This window comes from Aythya fuligula, chromosome 3 (genome assembly GCF_009819795.1).
Source record: "Aythya fuligula isolate bAytFul2 chromosome 3, bAytFul2.pri, whole genome shotgun sequence".
NCBI lineage: Eukaryota > Metazoa > Chordata > Aves > Anseriformes > Anatidae > Aythya > Aythya fuligula.
The window spans coordinates 76,269,855-76,290,146 of NC_045561.1; the positions used below are offsets into that span (position 1 = coordinate 76,269,855).

The following is a 20,292-nucleotide window of genomic DNA, read 5'->3' on the forward strand; positions in this document are numbered from 1 at the left end:
AAGGAGACTCCACAGCCTCTCTGGGCAACCTGTTCCAGTGCTCTGTCCCGCACACAGCAAAGAAGTAAAGAAGTATTGACATGATCAAGCTTTTCTAAGACTATGGTTTTAAATGTTAAGTAAATATATACTTTAAAATATTTATTTGGAAATATTATTTACACTTTTTCAAAAAGCACTGGCATATTTTGATAAATTAAAATATTTACAGGCATTAATATGAAGAACCTTTCCTGAAAAATAAACAAACTGCACTGAAAAAATAATCAGGAGAATGTTGAAAAAATTTAACTTTAAGAATCTGGATGAGGTATTTAAGTTAGGAACCTAAACTGTCTTTACAAGCTTTCATCTCAGGAAATTAAAAAATTCTCAGTTATTAACTTCTCTCAAAATAAGACAGCTCAGGCAGCTAGCGCATGCCATCTGCAGTTCAGGCCCTCAAATTCTTTGTCTTGAGACTAACAGTCACCTAGATGGATGTAAGCATCTCCATCAAAACAAAAACAATAGGATGGGCTGAAACTTAAACTTTTTTGCAGGCAAGTGCAACTAGGCTTTCAAGAACTTAAAGGTAGGTAACATTACACAAAATATTTACAATTCTAATAGAGACATTTAAAATAAAAGAAAAAAAAATGAAAAGAATAAAAGCTCTTTCCTCTAACATTTCAGAAAACTACAGTTTTCTATAAGGAATTACATACTTTACCCATAATAATTACTGAAACAATTTTATTTCAAGTTGCCAGCCAAATTTAAAAATTAATAGAAGTTTCCTTTTAAATAGCAGACAGAGCTGATAAGAAAGATAATATGCAAAATACACCTGTGAACATAGGAAAAAAATCAAGTAAGCTTCCAAAGGGAATAGTCTCACTACTATTCAATTTCTGTTACTATTCACAAGATTTGAAAAAAAACACTTTTGTCAGACAACTCATAATGACAGCATGCACAACTTAAGGAACACTGTAATAGCTAATGTAGAAAACACTACAGAAGTTACCACATGATTACATAAATCTTCAATGTAGAAAATATATTAAAATGATTCTGCATTTTAATTACATCTACATTTTAATTACATCTAGAAAAATTCTACAAATTTAAAAATTATTTTGAAGACTACTACAAACCTTTGTACCACTCAGTAAACTTTGAACAGGATGAAGTAGGGCATTTATCACTGCATCTGTATATAAACATTCAGCAGCACAACCTGTTTGATCACAAAAAACTTGCAGGATCTCCATAACAAGACTTGCTGGAGAATAATTGTCTGTCAAATACAAGAAGTATTAATTTATATTTCAACTTACACAAACATTCCTATATAGCATATGCAAATGCTTTTGAATCATAATTTCATTAAGCACTGATTTAACAGAGAGATGAAGAAAAGCTAGGAGAGGAAGAAAATATAAAAATCTTCACAAGAAACAGACCCAAAATTAAAAATTGAAAAAAACAGTTACCAAAGGCCTCATTACTATTATACATAGTAGCATATATTAAAAACAAACATTTACCTGTATGCACTGCCAAAGTTGTCTTTGAATAACTTGGAGAGCAATAAATAAGCTGAGTAAATAACACCAACAGATCGGTTAGGGATACACAATCTATTAAAAAAAAAATCAAAAGAAAGCACTCTTGAAATTAAAGTGTGACTTTAATTTTATAAATAAAATGAATTATGTAAATATGTAATAAACAGTTTGTTTTGCTGAGAAAAATCAACATTATGCATAGAATCAGAATGGTGTGGGTTGGAAGAGACCTTAAAGATCATCTAATTCCAAACCCCTGCCATGTGGGCAGCAACATCTACCACTTGATCAGGTTGCCCAAAGCCTCATTCAACCTGACCTTGAACACTTTCAGGGATGGGGCATCTACCAACTTCTCCGAGCAACTAACTATGCCTTCATAGTAAATAACAGGTAAATGTACAACTGATACATCAAAGGACAAGCACTTCCCAGGAAATCTACTGGGTTAATTCATGATCAACTTTTAAGGCTTAATCTTGCTCCTAGTTTAGCCAATTACATTTTCACCACGTCTTTCATTGAAGCAGGTGGCAGCCAGAGTTTGAAAAAACTGAATGTACATGGCTGTTGGAAAATGCATGACCTTGCCACTACATTAAGTGATACGGATGGAAAAGGGACAAGCTGTCAGATACAACCCTTCTTCAGGTCTCAAATGAAAAACAATGATTAGCCAAATGCATGCTGGGAAGTATTGCTCCAAGTTTAATGCAATTATATTAATAAATCTGACAATTTGTGAGGAAAGGATTGGTATCCATAGAGCAGAGAAGGAGCAGAGAAGACAGATGATAAGATCATTACTTTTATGGGGGAGAGAAAAAAAAGTAAGCATCATCAATGGATCACTGGCTAAATGGAGTTATACAGATAATCCATAAATGTCAAAAGGACTTGATTAGTGGATGTTTCTTCCTCACCACTGTTCTATACAGGGTGTAAAGTTATGATCCTCAAGCCAGAGGTATAAATTACCTTCAAAAGACAAAAGAATTACTATCCAGAAACATTATGAATTCTGTATTGGATTAATAGAGGTATTAATAGAATGCAAAGCTACAATTGTTACCACACAATGTATCACTACATGTAGATTTCTCTGGACTTGCAAAGGCTTTTACATCTGAGCTCCCTTGCCCTTATTGACACCTCTGTTCCACAGGTACTGAGTTTATTCTACACTTTTTTATCTTAATTATGTTAGTAAGTCAAACTCAGTGCAATTACTTTCAATTTACATTTAGCTTGAAGTACTGATTTTGTTTCACATCTGAAAAACTGTCTGGGTGCCTGAACATGGCTCTTTTCCAACCAATTATATCAACTGCCTTGACAAAATATATTACTCGTACCTAAAAAGACTGAAGCACTTACATACTGAGCCACATCCCCTTCAACATGAAATTAGTATATTAGACATAAAGAAAAAAGTGTCTATTCAACCATATCCATTAAAGATTTAAAAAAAAATGTGATGATGCTCAAAATTCTCCATACCATCTTTTAACAAAGTTTTACAGGCACAGAATCACTAAAACAGAACATCATCCTACAATATTCACAACATTGCAGTGGAAACATCAGGTATAGGCATACTGTTGCTCAACAGGTTCCATTTTCCTCACCCCTCCCTCTTACCTTTTTTATTCTTCAGCTGTACTGGAAAGAGACTTCGGCCTTGCTTATAGATCAACAATCTGCCTAAAAGGCACAGCGAATGAACAAAGTAGACATACTGTAATTCTGGTCCAGTGTAAGAAAATTTCTGCTTATCACCTACAACAATAAAACCAAAAAATTAGAACTTGTCTTTATTAATTTGCTTGCCAGTAGTTGGCTACTACCTGTAACATATATGAGTCATTTTGTATATAAAAGCAGAGAGCATAAGTAGTTAACCACTGTTATCAGTACTCTCAAAAGACAGACAAAATACTTTTGAAAGAAGAAAATCATATAGGATGTCTTTATCTTGAGGCAGCATGCTTAAAGACAGAGAGAATGTGAATACATGTGCAAACAATGTAATACATGCAAAGATACTCACTAGAATACTGCTGGGAAAAGTCATTGACTCTAGAAGTTGTATTAACTGCTGCCTTGCAAAATTCAAAATAATCAAGACATTGCTGGACAGCTGCGTTAATCTGTGGAAAAAATAATAACAATAATAATAAAATGTCTGGCATTTTACAAGAAATGTGTTTACTTTTGTATTCTAGTATTGTCCATTAACACAAGAATGTAAACTCTCACATCACTGCAACTACCTCATGTTTCAGCGCCTTGGTTGGGGTAACCATCAAAGAGGATACAAAATTTTACATGGCTACTAAAACACAGTAACACAAACTTCAGCTATATAAACATTAAGACAATCAATCTACAAAAAAAGAGTACAGAGAACATGCAAGTACTCTGAGAAGTTAATAACAATCTGTGATTATTATATGGTTAATACAGAAGATTTTCATTATTCACGTGGAAAAAACCTCTGTTTACACTACAAGTACTAAATTGTAAGTTTGGTTACTGGGTGCTGCCAGTGTTATTACTGACATTTGCAAAGGTCAGTATATACAGGTATATAACTGTATATACAAGTTGAAATTGTATCATTGTGCATCACAGAATCACAGAATTATAGGGGTTGGAAAGGACCTCAGAAGATCATCAGGTCCAACCCTCCTGCCAAAGCAGGTTCCTTAGAGTAGGCTGCCCAGGTAGGCGTCCAGACTGGCCTTGAATATCTCCAGAGAAGGAGACTCCACAACCTCCCTGGGCAGCCTGCTCCAGTGCTCCATCACCCTCACCATGAAGAAGTTCTTTCGCATGTTGGTGCGGAACTTCCTGTGCTCTATCTTGTGGCCATTACCCCTTGTCCTGTCCCCACAAACCACTGAAAAGAGGTTGGCCAAATCCCTCTGTCTCCCACAGCTCAGGTATTTATACACATTGATGAGATCCCCTCTCAGTCTTCTTTTCTCCAGGCTGCACAGACCCAGGTCTCTCAGCCTTTCTTCATAGGGAAGATGCTCCAGGCCCCGTATCATCTTTGTGGTCCTCCGCTGGACTCTTTTCCAGGAGAATGTATTTAGAAACAAATCACAATACAGCATATGCAATAAATTTAAACTTTTTTCATTTTGGAGCTGCTAATTTTTTTACACACTGAAAAGGTAAAGCATACAGATGTGCTAAAAAAAACACACTTTTACTCCATGCTTACTCATTATATTATTCTACTCTGCTAATGAACTTCCTATCATAAACTTTTTGTTCCACGGAGTTTCATTTTACTTTGCTGACACTCTGAACCCATGTTTCATAACAAAACTTAAAGAAAACAATGTTTTTCTGAGTCTCTTTTCATCAAAAATCCAAATTCAGCATTGAGTTTTTGCATTTTTTCATCTTCTATTTTTATACACTGATAGAAATAATTCTAAATTTAATTCTAAATAATTCTTATGTTGCATGTGGATGCAACATAAGAAATTAACAGAAAAGAATCCTAATTAAATATTTGCCATAAAACAATCAAATTTCTACTTACCCAAAACAGAACACATACCTTTCTTCATAATTTAATCAGAGATAAAATTAGGAAAGAAAAAAAAAAAGGCTAATCTAGATAAAGAACATAGAACAGCTCTGACAAAAAGGACAAAGCAAAAACAAGTTCCAAGTAAAATTTCCTCGGGAAATACTTACCAAAGATTTATATTTCTTTTCCAAAAGCCTAAGTACCACTGTTCTACTGTAATACGCGTGCTAAAATCACAAAGAATAGAAACTAGAGTCAACTCCAAAAATATAAATTTTACTTTTGAATCAAAAAGTCAAAATTATCTCCAATTTTGTTCCATTAGGAATCCTGTGCACAGTACATATTCAACGTATTAAACTCCAGCTCATGTAAACCAGTATTATACCCAACTGGGCCTTTTTTTGCAGTAGATTAAGATTTAAAAAAAAAGGTCATTAGAAAAATTCTGAAATGTGCAGAACATACAGTAAAACAGAAAAATCAGTAATAATGTTGAAATGCTAGATTACATGCCTAGCATTTACATTGACATGACAATTTACATTGTCATGTAAATTTTAAGTTATAAATTTATACATGGTAGTCTGCAAAATTCTCTAACATCCACTACAGCAGACAATTTCTGTAAGATAACGTAACTGTACTCTCATGCTCAGCACGTCTTCCAAAGAAATATTTGAGTCTTTTGGCAGATATCAATCAATTACAGCAAATGGACAGAAAAAATGGCCTGAAAAGCAGCAAGTTCCCCAAAGATTTATGTAGATTAGTAACCAAACAGAAAGGGACGGAGCAGTGTTAAGGGGCAAAGGACTTAAATGCCTAAAACAATACACTTCCTTTATTATAGCTCTTATAATAGGTTGTTATCAAGGTCACAATATGTCTCTGATAACAGTAGTTATAAATCAAGCTTTTCAAAATACATCTGACATCAACAAGTTTGTTTGCTTTTTTTCCCCTTTGCTTTCTTTTTGCTTACCGTCCACTTTTTAAACCACACAGCTTTGATATCTAGCAGAGCCAAAAAGTAGACTGGACTCAAAAAGTCTTGAGAGTCAGGATGATTAGGATCGTGTTTTACTGACAACAATGACAAGGTACTCTCCACTATTTCTTCCATATACCTTATGATACAAATAAGAAAAAAATAAAACAAAAATCACTTTCCATCAGTAATATTCATACCCAAAATTTATTGTAAATCCTTGTTGTTCATGCATATCTTAAATATTAACCACATTATCTTTAATTTGGTCTTGTAAGGATATTAATTATTTGTGTTACCATAAATAAAATGAACAGCAACATACATGTATATTCTCTTATATGATTACATATTTCATAAGCACTAAATGTTACACTTATGACATTGCAAAATGCTTTGAAAGCTAAATTTGCAGCCTAATAGGATCCATGACCACTCCTATATAACTTCCCTATTCCACTTTTCCTTAGCACTGACCAGTGATGTGTGGAGCCTGTGAAAATATAGTCATGTAATTTTAGCAAAATACATAGAAAAAAAAAACACTAAACTAAGAGACAGTGAAGGTGACATACTTTTCAGGATAACGAATCCAGGAAGAAGGAGCTTCCTTTTGGTACTCATTTAAAAGACGGACCTGTTAATATTAGTATAATTAGAAAAGATTACATGATGTTTCAGTAACAACAAAAATTTTAAGAGGTATGGAAAGTTCATTTATACCTTTTTAAGTAAATGATTTATGTTTGCATTAGATACATCCAGACCTGCTGAAATACGAAGTGAATATTCTTCAGAAAGAAAGTAAAATTCCAAGTGTTGTGCTAAAACAGAAGAAATAAAACCCATCTCAATGACAAGAGTGGCAAAACAGACCATATAATAGTCTCACAGTAAAAGGTAATCGATTTTCAGGAAGTACATGACTCTTGGAGTCTTAAATATAATTTAATGCACATACCTAAACTTGTATAGACTTCTCGTGTCATATTAAATGGGGATGAAGAAAATGTTCTTGCATAAAACCTAAGAATTTTCTCCTACGGAGAAAAAAAAAAAAAAAAAAAAAAAAAAAAAAAAGCAATGTATTAAATATATTATATAACCATGGAACTGTATATTAGTACTGCACAATAACGAATATGTAATGACATTATTCTTAATATATTGCTCAGTTATCTATACAGATGTGAAGCACATTTTATAAATATATAGTTTGGGACCACAGGAGCACACAGTATGGAAGACGTTTTTCTTGAATACTTCTACTGACAGCACCTGTGTAAAGCCTCACTGAGATACAAAGAAGCAGATCAAGTAATATTGCTATACTTTTCCATTATCTTTAATGTTTTTATGTCATTAACATGCCAATGACTTGTAACTAGCATTATTTTAAAAACAATGGTAGACCTAAACTGAAAGAATAATACATAGCAGCAGCTGAGACAACATTCATTTCTCTGAAAATCACTTTAAAATTGGGAGGAAAAAAAAAAAGAAAAAAGGCTTGATTGACCTAATAAATAATCTGAAAGTAGTTTAAGAAGCTACCACATTTTGTTTTCATCAATGCCTGTGTAATATTAATATGTATCATTTTCTTATCATCATGGAGTATACACCTAACTTAAATAGGAAATATTTACATTATATGTTTTACATGAGTTTTGGCAACATGTGTTTTATTGTGTTTTTTTTAAACCATTCAAACCCCTTCACTCCCCATTAAAAATATATAATGGAGTACAGCAGTCTCTAAAATTCTATGAATCGCTGCTGTAATCTTTTAAATCAAGACCTGCTGGAATTAAACAAAGTTTTTGAAAAGAAAACAACAACAACAACAAAAAAAAAACTATATGATACACACGCACACAATAAGTGTCTTTGGATCCTGCTAAAACAATCATAACACATACACAACTTCTTGCTCCTCCTGAGTACTGTTTACTACAGCTACATAACTGATAACTAAACATAGAAGAACATCAGCTTACACTGAATGTTGCATCAGGATCTGACAGAGACATTGTTAGATGCTTACGCAGATTTGGCCAACCCGCAGAGTTGAGTACATTCGAGGGAGGGGCAAAGCAGAGTGTCTGCAATGCTTCTTGGCGAACCTGAAGTGGTCAAAAAGACAAACAATACAAATCTGTTCAGAGCAACCTCTCAGATAGGTAATTTACAATATAAGTTGTAGGAAGGAAGAAATATGACTTAGTTGTACATCAGATAAGGAGTCCCAAAATACTTACCTTCTGCTACGTTATCATGGTGATTTGGACAAAACAATACATCAGTGAGAAGAGGAAAAAAAATACGTTTTAAGAAGCAACAAAACCATTTTAAAATATTAGGTTTCAATACTGCATGTATTATATTAATTTCTGGTTTACTTTCTGCTTGTAATGAATGATTTTGTTATCAAGAATTATAGGAAAATTACCTTATCTCTGAATGCTACAATTGCACCTAGCAGTTCATAAAAAAGTCTATAAGGAAAACTGGAAATAAAACACTCTGTATTTTACTGCAGAACCTTCATCACGTTCATAATTAAGTAATTTAAAATAACTTTTTCTTTGTTGTTCTATTTGTAGACAACTAATCGCTAGCCCTTTATTTCATATTGCTGAAACCAACTGTAGGAAATTTTAAGCATATTTAATAGCATCAGACTTTTTACCTAGTTTTCTAAGAAAATGTGGCGTATATGATCACATTTATACCAGTTCCCATCTACCATGACTATTTCAATTGCTAGACAATCACATGCAAAATTTAATGAGAGAGAGCGAGACAGATTGATCAAAACAATAATGATTTTCCAAGCTTCAAAAATATTAAAAGCTTACTGATGGTCAGAGACCCAAATTAGTACTGACACTGACAGAAAGGCAAACCTAACTTGGACATTATATATTCTACCTGGCAGCAGCTTGTTGATGAAACAGCAGGCACCCCTCTCTTCTGAGGACTCAAAAGGACACTCAAAGGACAACGGGGAAGGTATCAAGAAGGGCAGAGGATACATGTGCAGGAAACCAAGGTTGAATAATTTTACTTCTCACATAATTAAAATTCCCATCTATAACACAAACTCCCAACCAAAAAAATAAGATACTTGCTGCAACTAGTTTTTGAGCTAAATGGTTATAAAGAATGAAATATTGCACTGCAGTGCACTTACCATGCTGAAGCCAAGATATATGAACCAACACAAGATTCTACTTACATATGTAAGAACAATTACATGCATATAGTCTGTTCTCCAATATGCCATAAACATTCATTTGTATTAAAATTTCTTCTTTTAAACTTACTTCTTTAGGCTGAATAGGGTCAAGTCTTTCTACAAGCATTTGCAATTGTTCTTGACTCATGAATGTATAACTCTGTAATACACATTATAAAATGATCATTAGTGTATTTTATTAAACTGAACAGCAGAAGATTAAAATCATCAGTCTTTTTGATATCTAATTTGCTTTTAATAATTTGGACTTCATCCTTTATACTAATTTAAATTAAAGTAAACATTCTGAATATTGTCTGAGGTTTGGCCAAAGTTAAATTTTCAGCAACAAAATTATTCCTTACGCATTTTTCTTTGTTTTACTTAGAAGTTTCCTTTATCTTCAGAAAATGCCTTATAATAACTCATTAAGTAATACAATACAGTGCAGTACTCTGGAAAAACTACATCGTATTTGGCTCCTAAAAATCACAAAAAGTTGGATGAGACGTAGCTTTTACCATTATATTCTCTTGTTTACTTTCCATTATTTTCAGTACTTGCATAGGCACTTTAGAGTATATGCAGAGGATTCACCTCATCTAGTATATGCTGTCTAAAGGTTAGACAGCTAGTATAAACTCAGTAGTTCAATTTGCAAGAAAGGCAATTCATTCATTTATCAAAGATAGGAAGGATGAATCATTTTCTAGGGCTGCTTCTCAATTTCCACTAGCAGAAACTTAACAGTTGTGCAGTATCATGCTTATTTTATAATGTAGAGAGAAAATACATTTACTTGGTTGAATGAAGAGTCACTGTCAGAACAGTTGTCTGTATAATAGCCGCTCTGACATTCTTTCTTTGTTTTACTATCCATCTCCTTATTACGCATTTGATCTTCTTCAAACTTATTAATTAAAGACTCTACCACAACCATCATGATGTTCTTCAAGGCATGCATCATTTCTCTGTATCTTCAAAGTAAAGAGGATTTTAATATTAAAGAGCATAAAAATCACATTTAAAAAAAAATCACTAATTAAGTCATGAATAACTGAATATGGCATAACGTTACTTAGACCCAAACTCATTGAAGGAACAGAAATGAACAAAAAACAAATGCAAATCCAAAACAAGCAATAAAACATGCAGGTATCTAGATCTTCCAGGAAACTAAATTTTAAAATTGTAATAAAACTCTTTTGCCCTTCTAAAGCCATTCAATGAAATCATCACATGGTAATCCTGTACTGAGAGTTTTTTAAGAAGGAACGATGTGAACCCACCCAAAGGGAGAATGTGTCCCTGACAGAACAGATCAGTTCATTGTTACTGTTTATGTTTTCCCATTTTTTCTTTTGCTATAAGCCTTGAACAGAACCCAGCAGAAGAGAACATGTGAATCCTGACTCTTGAGTACAGGCCATGCACACAGAACTGTTTAGAAACAACAAAACCATGATTTTTCCAGATTACAAAACAAAAGAATAATAACATCCATGCAGAAGCAATTCAAAATGAAAACCTTTGGTGCTTTAGAAAAACATTCTATTTTAAAACTGGTATTTTATTTCAAGTTACTTCTTACTTTAAGGCTATTAGTACTAATTTTAAGGTCACCAAGGACATCATAAAGTAGAACTGAAGTACTGCATAAAATCATTTTAGTGGTTAAAACATAAAAAGCCAAAAATTATTGTTTTTTCTCTCTGCTTTTAATTTTACTGTTTTCACATTGTACAAGTTTAACTTCAATGAAGTCCTTATCATGTTTCTCAATGATAGCTAATATTAGCTACAAGCCCTTGTATTCCAAAGGGAAGTTCCCTTCCCAATGCCCACAAGAAGGGAAGAAAGTTTGTAGGGAAGAGATGAACAAGAAAATAACTGGTGCTCGCAGAGGTTTGTCTATTTAAAGTTTCTTTACTAAATATGGTGTTCAAAACCAATGAATCTGGACCACAGACTGTAATATGCTGTACTATGCCATGTAATATGCCATGTAAAATGCTGAGGTAGTTTTCCACACTAACCTACTAATCTCTGCCTGGCTGACTTCTGACTCAGGATGACATTTTGAGTCAAACATACAAAAAATCTTAGATAATTCTACACAGTTGATATATGTAACAATTGTACCACAGACAGACAGCATTGCAGAGGTATCTTTGAATCCAAGGAAGAACGCTCAAACATCAATTTCTAAACTTGCCAGTGATCTAAACATACTACTCTCAAAAGACACCTCACTAGATCTCAATGAAGCAATCTTCAAAACACACCTGTATTCTAATGCTTGCTATGCAGAATCTCCGTTTATATCTAAGGAAATTACCATACTGTAATACTTGATAAGAATACAATATTTTACTTAGGCCACCTTCCATATTAGAACTGAATTTCGTATGCAAATAATGAACAAACATGAAATAGTGACTCTCATCTTTCAAACCTTATTCCTACCTAACTCTATTCTCAGATATCTCAGAAGCTTCATAGATTTGATACTTATCATTTTATGCAATGGTTCACACTCTTCATTCCAGAGTGAGCTGAAACATGACAAACTGAAATGTAAAGAGTGGGAATATCTTAATTGTTTAGCACTGATTTTTGAATGCAAAGAATCACATTTGTTACCATTATGTTTCAGAAGTTATGTTTTTCAAAACACATTCTGGAAAGAAAAAAGTAAGACAAAGACCAAGAAGTAACAAAAATGTGAATTGCATGCATGTACTTACTCTTTGGATTCACGAGTCTTCTTTGTAACATGTTGAACGAAAGTGTCATAGCCAGATACTTCACCCTGATTTTGAGCAGCAGTACATTTTTCTGTTTCTTCTTCAATCACAGAGCCCAGAGTATTGTTTATATATTGTCTAAGGTATTTCACAAATTCATAGCTGAAACAAATGTGTAAAATTAAAATGTAATTACTTTGAGCTCACCCTCAAACATTTTCAATGTTGCATTAATATTAGCCATCTCCTTTCCTGACTTTAAAGTAAGGGTTTATGACTTTCAGAGAAATAAACTTCAGCTGTGAAAACACACAATAAAGTTTGATTTTCTTCAATACAGTCCTTCTCAGCATGTTCTAGGAAGGAACAATATCAAATAGCTTCTAATTTCCCGTTGTGCTTCTTCTAAGACTTACGTAAAAGTCTACTCGAACAGATTAATGTTTTACAGACAAAAACAAAATAACAAGAAATCTCAAATTTAAAATTCTAAAAGAAACATTACTTTCAGCATCCTGAATATACTGCTGTCTTATGTTATCCTCATCTGGTATTATTCATTTTAAAGTGAGCATAAAAAAGGAAAAGAAACACAGAAAACTCAGCTTATAAATTCATCCAACATAAAGGCATGTATAAGACTTTAAAACTGTCTCATGATGATAACGCCGAAAGTCTCACCCAAGCTCATAGACTATCTGTCTATGATATGGACGTGTAAAATGGAAAGAAACTGGCACTTCACATTCTTATTATTAGATACTTACACAAACAAAACATTAAATAATAATAATAAAAAAACTCACTGGACATACTTCAGAACACATCTTCACTAAAGAAATTGATAAAAAATCATTTTCAGAATATATGAAGTTTTGTGGTTTTTTTTGTTAACCTTCTAATTTGCATAAAAGACAAGGCAAACAGAATCACATGAAAAAAATAACTATATTCACCACTAGGTGCATCATTGTATTTTCATTTTATCAAATGCAGATCTGCAACTACTTTCATTAATTACAATAAATTAGTAGTAAGAAAATTTTTTTAAAAGTCAGTTGACCATGAAAATATAGAGTCTAAAGCTATAAAATGTAGAAGTAAACAAAAGCTACTGCTATAAATTATCAGCTTTTGCTTTTCGGTATTAAAACAAAAATTTACACTCAAGATACAGAAAAAATAAAATCACAGGAAATCTTGTCTTCTATCGTGCTATCGTGATACGTACTTTCTCACCGAGTTTTCTACCTCAAGTTCCATCAGGTGTAACTGCCCTGTATTTTTCCCCCGATTATTTCCTTTCCCACATCACTTTTGTTCTCAACGAAAGTAATGGAAATGCATTTCAAGAAAGATACAAACATATTTATTTGCATTTTCATTTGTCAAGGCTAGCTTCAAGGCTAGCTTTTTACTCCTGCAATAATGAAATTGCATGAATCTCCACTGAATGAAAGCTTTCATAAAACTTTCTTCCTTTTTTTTTTTTAATGACAGTAACATTTCCATCATTTCCGTGGTATACATCTTTGCAGTGACTGCTTCACTCTGAAATACACAATTACATCATTATTCATGCCACAAAGTCTATGTCTGCTTGATGTCCTACAGCTATCTTCTGCATCACTCTTCCAGTTTAAAAACATTTTGTGAGCGTTTCAGACATTTCAAAACTACTTCTTAACATGCAAAAGCAGATCAGACTGTTTAGGCTTACAAAAGACGCTCCAGGAAAATAAAAGTGTTAAGAACGCTCTAAGGCTTAGATTAAAGAAAAAAAAGTTCTAATTATATAGTGTAAAAAAAAAAAAATCTGAGTTTTACTACTGCATATAAATTTCAAATTAGATTCAAATTTTCTTTTTGTTATTTTCTGAGGTCCCTGTGTCTCTCTTTTCTACATCACAGTGGGAACAAAAGATAGAGTAGATAGGTCTCAAAACTTGGCAGGTAACCAGCTTTCTCACGAGAAATCAAGTCACAGAACTCTGATCATGAAAATGTCTTCAAGGTCATTTAAGCTTGGTATTCTCTTGACTTGTCACAGATGCATCCTGAAAATCCTCCATATAGTAAAAAACAAACATGTACGAGTACCATGGAAAGGAAAAGAGGAGTATGGGCTCCAGAAATTTAGGGCAGCATGTAAGAGAGGCCACACAGTCAAATCTGATTTAATAAAAAAATGTGATGCATTTCTGCTTTATTCAAAACAAATTAAAGAACAACTTACTGATAAGATATACAAAGGTTCAGCAATATATGATAGACAGAACAATCAAAAATGGAAGCCAGAATAACTTAAATTTTTAAAAAGGTACCCGACAAACACAATTATACGGTCTTGCAGCTGTCAGAAACACTCCCTGACAGTCTTCAGTCAGGATTTTTTCTAAATTCTGTTTGCATTTAGTACATTATCATTGAAGCATTTAGGTTGGAAAAGACCTCTAAGATTACCTTGTCCAACCTTTAACCTAGCACTGCCAAGTCTACCATTAAACCACGTCACTAAGTTTTACATCTACATGTTTTTTGAAGATCTGATTACATGTGCATGTGCATTACTGTTGACAATGTTTAGTAGGAATTGTTGAGCTGCTTTTAAGAGAGAAACTTACAAAACAATTACAGTAAAAATAGTGTGTTGCCAAGAGTAGGGGGAAAAAAATCAGGAAAAAGGCAAAATTCATTGTATTCTCTTTTGAAATCTTTTGCGATTTCATTAGTGTCAAGAATCTGTATATAAAAAATACATACACACTCACACATCAATACCAATTGCAAACACTTCCCATGAATAACAAAGCTCATCAAATTTCATCTCCTTCAAAATATTAAAAATAGCAAAATAGTTTTACTTGTGAAAGTTTTCATCAGTTTCCTCCAAATGCAAGAGAATCTCTTCTGCACTTTCCACTGATGGGGCTCCAGTGATTTTTTCCTTCACACTTTGCAGCAACTGTCGAAGCATAGACTGCAACAGAGCTTCATCTTCACTTGTAAATTGAGACATCTGTATGAAGCAAATACAAAAATAACATGCTTTCACAGATTCTTTTTTCTTTCCTCACCTTAAGATGAGGAAAATCATAGAATCATAGAACAGCATGTGTTGGAAAGGGACCTTAAAGATCATCTAGTTATAACCCTCCTGCCATAGTCTGGGATGCCACCCACTAGATCAGGTTGCTCAGGGCCTCATCTAACCTCATCTTGCTCACCACCAGGGATTGAGCATCCACAACCTCTCTGGGCAACCTGTGCCATTGCCCCAATACCCTTACAGTGCAGAATTTCATCCTATTGTCTAATCTATATCTATCCTCTTTTACTTTAAGACCATTCCCCCTTGTCCTATCACTTTTTACCTAAGTAAAAAGTCCTTCTCCAACCTTTTTGTAAGACCCCTTTAAGTATTAAAAGCCCATGATGAGGTCTCCCCGGATCCTTCTCTTCTCCAGGCTGAACAGCCCCAGCTCTCCCAGATTTTCTACATAGGAGAGTTGTTCCAGCCCTCTGATCATCTTTGTTGCCCTTCTCTGGACTGACTCTAACAGGTCCAAAAGCATGAAAAGCATGAAATCTTCAAATGCTCACTTTTTTCCTGTTACACACAGCATGAGGTTATGGTATCAAAACACACGACCATGGTAACAAAACACATGATATGAAATATTCAATAGAGTCTATTTCAGACAAACTGGAATTGATACAATTAAATCAGTTTTAATGGACCTCCTGTCATCTTGGGGCAATATTCTTACTGAGAATATTGTATTAAGAAATCCTACAGTTCTGTGTGCAGTTGCTTGAAGAACAGTCCATCGAATAGGCACAAAACTATGGCATAACTACCAAAAAAAAAAAAAAAAAAAAAAGGTTTCAGAGATGTAACAACTACCTTGATGAGAAACCTCTAAGAGTCTTGCACTTTCTTCTCAGATAGTTTTGGTGCCCCGTCCTGATTTTTTGGATCCCTCTATTCAGAGCTATTGCAGTGCCCATGGTGAAAGGTGTTGGCAGCTTGTGCAAGCAACACGGGCCAGGTGGAAATGTTAGATTTTTATTTTTTTTTCCTATAGTATCAACAAAATGACCCGACAGAGTCCTCCCATTTCAAAACTACAGCTACTAGGAAAAACTAGGAGCAGCAGCAGTGAGAAACTGGAAATATCTATCAAGTACAGAAGGCAGTGTCTTAACAGTTCAGTTCTCAAGGGCTGCCCGCTTCAGTCCCTGTACCATCCCCCATTAAAAAAAAAAAAAAGGCATTTTTAAAGACAGATTATGGAGATACCAGCTTCATCTCTAGCTCCCTCTGAAAAGTCTCATTTGACTTAATCACTAGCTTGCTTATCTTAAAATTCACTTGTAATGGCTTGCGTTTGGGTTTATTTCAGCAGGCATGTGACTCACTGAGTTTCCCTGAAATTGTTAAATGATCTTTTTCTCTCTGGGAATCCTTATGCCAAGCCTGGCTTGTGCAGCCTCTTCAAGCTCAAAGTTCATTTCAGTGCAATCGCCCCACAGCTGAAAGCCTGCCCCAAAATCCTACAGGATGACCGAAGAAGCTCCCTGTAGCGGCCCTATTTACCCACCGCAGGAGGCATTTCACACCAGCCTTTGCCTGGGCAAGGTGTTGGTCACAGACGCGACCATTTTAGCAGCCACCCACCGATTCCAGACAGCAGCAATCGGGCCGGCATTCCCACCTCTCCCAGTTCCCACCGCCTGTCATTCCAGCAGCTCGCAGCCTTCGGCACCAAGCTGAATTGCTCACCACACCGCCCGAGAGCCCTCCCTCACCCGCCACCCCTACGGGGAAGAGCCGTGCCCGGGCCCCCGCGCCCCCCGGCCCGCCCGTCGCCCCCGACCCGCCGGGGATCGATCACCTTGCGGCGGCGGCGGCCCTTAGCAACCGGCGGCGCCCGCTGCCGGCTCTCGCTGGGCCCGCAGCGACATCGCGAGAGGCCGCCAGGGCGACGAGGGACGGGCCGCGGCCGGCTCCTCCCTGCCCGCCCCGGGAAGCCGCGGCCGTGGGCCCCGCGCCGGACCCAGCCGCCAGCCCTCCCCAGCAGCTCTGCCCCTTTTGTTCCCTGCAGGGTTTCTGTCGAAATCACGTTTGCTAACGTTATCCCAATTTGCACCGACATTTCTATTTTCTGGTGCCCTATAACTGGTAGCATGGAATGGTGGGAATGCTACAAAGTGGTCAAAAATATATTATTATTTTTTTTTTTCTGCGAATAAGTGCAAAACCAAAAAGAGCAAAATCATTTTGACCTGAAATCATTTCCTCTTAGCTTAGCTATAACAAGCCCAGAATGAGCTATAGTGGGCACTCACAGTAAATCGTGTTTGACAGCGCCTGCACGTAAAGTGACACACTGCATTTTTATCCTTTACTCTTTGCTAATGATTTCGATCATGTCAGTGTTTCTAATCTTCCATGGTGAGATATTTCTGTAAGGGCATCTGTAGTCCCTCCCAAGAAGTGTTGGGTCTGCTGTCTTACAGTAGAACTACCGCCAAATTGGGTTCAAACATGAAAGATGCAGTATTTCTATTGAAGAGTGATGGTTCAGGAATTAAAACATACACCTGCTTTATTGTTGGCTCCTCCGAAAAAAGGCTGTGGTCAGCTGCAATGGAGTCTCTTCACCTGTTAGCAGTGCTATTCACAAAACAAACAGCAGAATAATTCTCTACTGACTGCTGCCTGCAAGGATCTTGAGCCACCAGTCTTGCTAGCTCAGCCATGCACTCTCCAGATGTCATAAATGCAGTGTTTTGGCTACAATCAACAGCAACTTATTCTTGGTCTATGTTGTACTCCTCTTTCATGGAAAAGAGAGAGTTTGTTTTTTTTTTTTTTTTTTTTTTTTTTTTTTTTTTTTTTTGTCTAGATAACAACTGAGACTTACTTTATTGTGGTACATCACTTCTGATTTCTCCCATTGTACATGTTGCTTTACAAGTGCTCATTTAAGTAACAGCATCTCAGTTTCTTGGCTGGTATAGAATAAAGGAACAATAAAATTAATATTCAGGATTCCTAGTCCTTAATGAAAGACGCTTCATTTTAGTATGCCTTTGCTATCTTATAGAACACCTTAACAAACTGCATCCATAGCAGCTTCATGGGAGGTTGTCATCCTACCTTCTGGAACCTTTCTATTCCTTTCTATTCTCTTCCACTTTATGTGTTTCATTCAGCTGCTTATGCTACATGTTAGCCGCTACTGGAACCTGGAGTCTTCCTGAGCAGAGCTGGCAGATCTCAGGTGCTGTTTGGCATGACCATTAGTGTGCATCCAAGCAGATACCTATTGAGGGTGATACTCCACACTGAGAAAAGTTCATTATGTTTACATTCTATTCTGAAGTTCGTTATGTTTACATGGATGGGTGTGAGTCACATGAGAGAGGTTGCAGTCACTGAAATTGATCATGCTGATTGACTTCACTGATTTCACACTGGTGAAATTCCACTGTCTCTTATAGCCAAGGCATCCTTCTCAAAGGCAAAAAATACTCCAGATTTTCTCTCCCAGCAGTACAAACAGGAAGACCTCTCCTAGATCAGGAAGACAAGCAATACAAACAAGCCTTCTTAGGATTTCCAGGTTCTTAGTGCTGACTTCAATGATTTTAGGAACTTAGAGGAACACACAAATGAACCAGTTCTTCAAATATGTGGCATATAAGGTAAGCAAAGTTTCGAAGTGTGAAATATTACAGGGATATGAGTCATTTAAGTGCTACAGATATGTTTATCTCCTATACCTGATGATTAATAAGATTCTCTCCTCATACCTTAAAATTTGAATGACTGTTTTCAGAACAAGTTTATTCCAAATTTCTGTAAGGATAAAATATTCCTGCAATGTTTTCAGTGTAGCTGTTCAGTGAGGAGAAACCACAGACAACAAAGCAATCTTCTTTACAGCTAATGGTAGTGGTAGAAACAGCTGGTCTTAGTGCTAGTGACATTATACCAGTTATATTCTTTCCTCTCCTTCTGTTCTGCTCTGCTGTGCCCTGTTCTCTTCTCTTGTCTTTCATTGTAACTGTCCACAAGACAACTCTTTTGTGGATAGCACACAAAGGTCAGTAGAGTTTTAGGTTTAGGTAGTTAGGTGATACACGGCCATCAGCATCTCCAAGAATGTTTAATTAAGAATTTCAGCAACAAAATGAGCTTTACTTTAGAAAACGAAAGGAATCGCTTTTTGAGTATCAGGTAGAATAACTTATCATAACCAATATGTATTGAAATCCGACTGTATGCTTTTGTTTGCCTGATAAGGTTTTCAAAGGAGCATATACCAAAGAAAAGCTAAAGGGGAGGGAAAACAACACTTGAGGGGAAAAAATAAAAAATAAAAAAGCAACTTTTTATACTCCATTCCAGAGCTAAATCAAGACCATGTGGAGCCAGGATATCCCCACTTTAGAGTTTTGCAAACTAGGACTAAGATAGATGTCAGGAAAGGAGAAGTAAGTGTGAAATCTGTCTCTGCAGATAACACAAGAAGCCTATCCCACAGTTCTAAATACTTTGACATCCTTTAAGCAATTCTTGAGCCCTACAAAAATGATGACTCTTCATCAACCCTTTTATGACCAACGTAGCATTTGTTGCACTGTCACATCACTATTCATGGAAGTTTCCCAAATCTAGAGGAACAATGAGCATGTTTTAAGAATTCATTAGATCATAATCTAATCATAAATATCAAAAAGGAAATGGCTTAAAATATTACTGCTGATGGGAAAGTCTTTTTAAATAATCTCCAAAGGAAATTTTCTATTTCAGAGACCATCTGTCCTTTCCTCCCTGTGCACTCTGGGGAAATGCTAACCCATTGCTAGATGTTTCCTTCTAAAAAAAAAACAATAAGGAAACAGTGGGTAAATGGACAGGATTATAGTAGGCTGGATCATTTAATATTTTCAACTCAACTTGGAAGAATTTTGTTAAAATGTCTGTACAGAATTTACATCAGCTCAATTACAAATAAATAAACAAACTACCATGATTTTAGTGTAAAGTTACATCCGATGAGTTTGTATCTTCCTAGTATCTTCCTAGTGAGAGCTAAGTCAATATAAGCCACATGTAAATTCTTACAACAATCAAATATAAAATTGTGTCAGTTTACAGTTTCCTTATTTACACTTATTTACTTATTTTCAGTAAT

General features: G+C 35.3%; 1 protein-coding gene across 8 annotated transcripts in view; it reads right to left on the reverse strand.

The window, feature by feature from the left end:
• Positions 1 to 17,021, reverse strand: part of TBC1D32 (TBC1 domain family member 32) — an 81,410-nt gene extending 64,389 nt beyond the window's left edge. For 6 of the 8 annotated variants that reach the window (XR_004253103.1, XR_004253104.1, XM_032184931.1 and 3 more), the window contains exons 1-15: positions 15,880 to 15,935; positions 14,947 to 15,101; positions 12,083 to 12,244; positions 10,135 to 10,312; positions 9,424 to 9,495; positions 8,095 to 8,220; positions 7,056 to 7,134; positions 6,818 to 6,918; positions 6,670 to 6,731; positions 6,089 to 6,233; positions 5,271 to 5,330; positions 3,604 to 3,703; positions 3,195 to 3,332; positions 1,533 to 1,625; positions 1,140 to 1,282 (exon numbers count right to left, since the gene is read on the reverse strand). Coding sequence is in view for 6 of the 8 variants with exons in the window: in XM_032184931.1 (XP_032040822.1) it covers positions 1,140 to 1,282; positions 1,533 to 1,625; positions 3,195 to 3,332; positions 3,604 to 3,703; positions 5,271 to 5,330; positions 6,089 to 6,233; positions 6,670 to 6,731; positions 6,818 to 6,918; positions 7,056 to 7,134; positions 8,095 to 8,220; positions 9,424 to 9,495; positions 10,135 to 10,312; positions 12,083 to 12,244; positions 14,947 to 15,101 (1,614 nt within the window). In the remaining 2 variants the exon portion in view is untranslated. Of the gene's footprint in view, positions 1 to 1,139; positions 1,283 to 1,532; positions 1,626 to 3,194; positions 3,333 to 3,603; positions 3,704 to 5,270; positions 5,331 to 6,088; positions 6,234 to 6,669; positions 6,732 to 6,817; positions 6,919 to 7,055; positions 7,135 to 8,094; positions 8,221 to 9,423; positions 9,496 to 10,134; positions 10,313 to 12,082; positions 12,245 to 14,946; positions 15,102 to 15,879; positions 15,936 to 16,980 lie in introns of those variants that run through there. The other 2 variants (XM_032184932.1, XM_032184936.1) reach the window with 2 other exon arrangements.
• Positions 17,022 to 20,292: the final 3,271 nt, after the last annotated feature.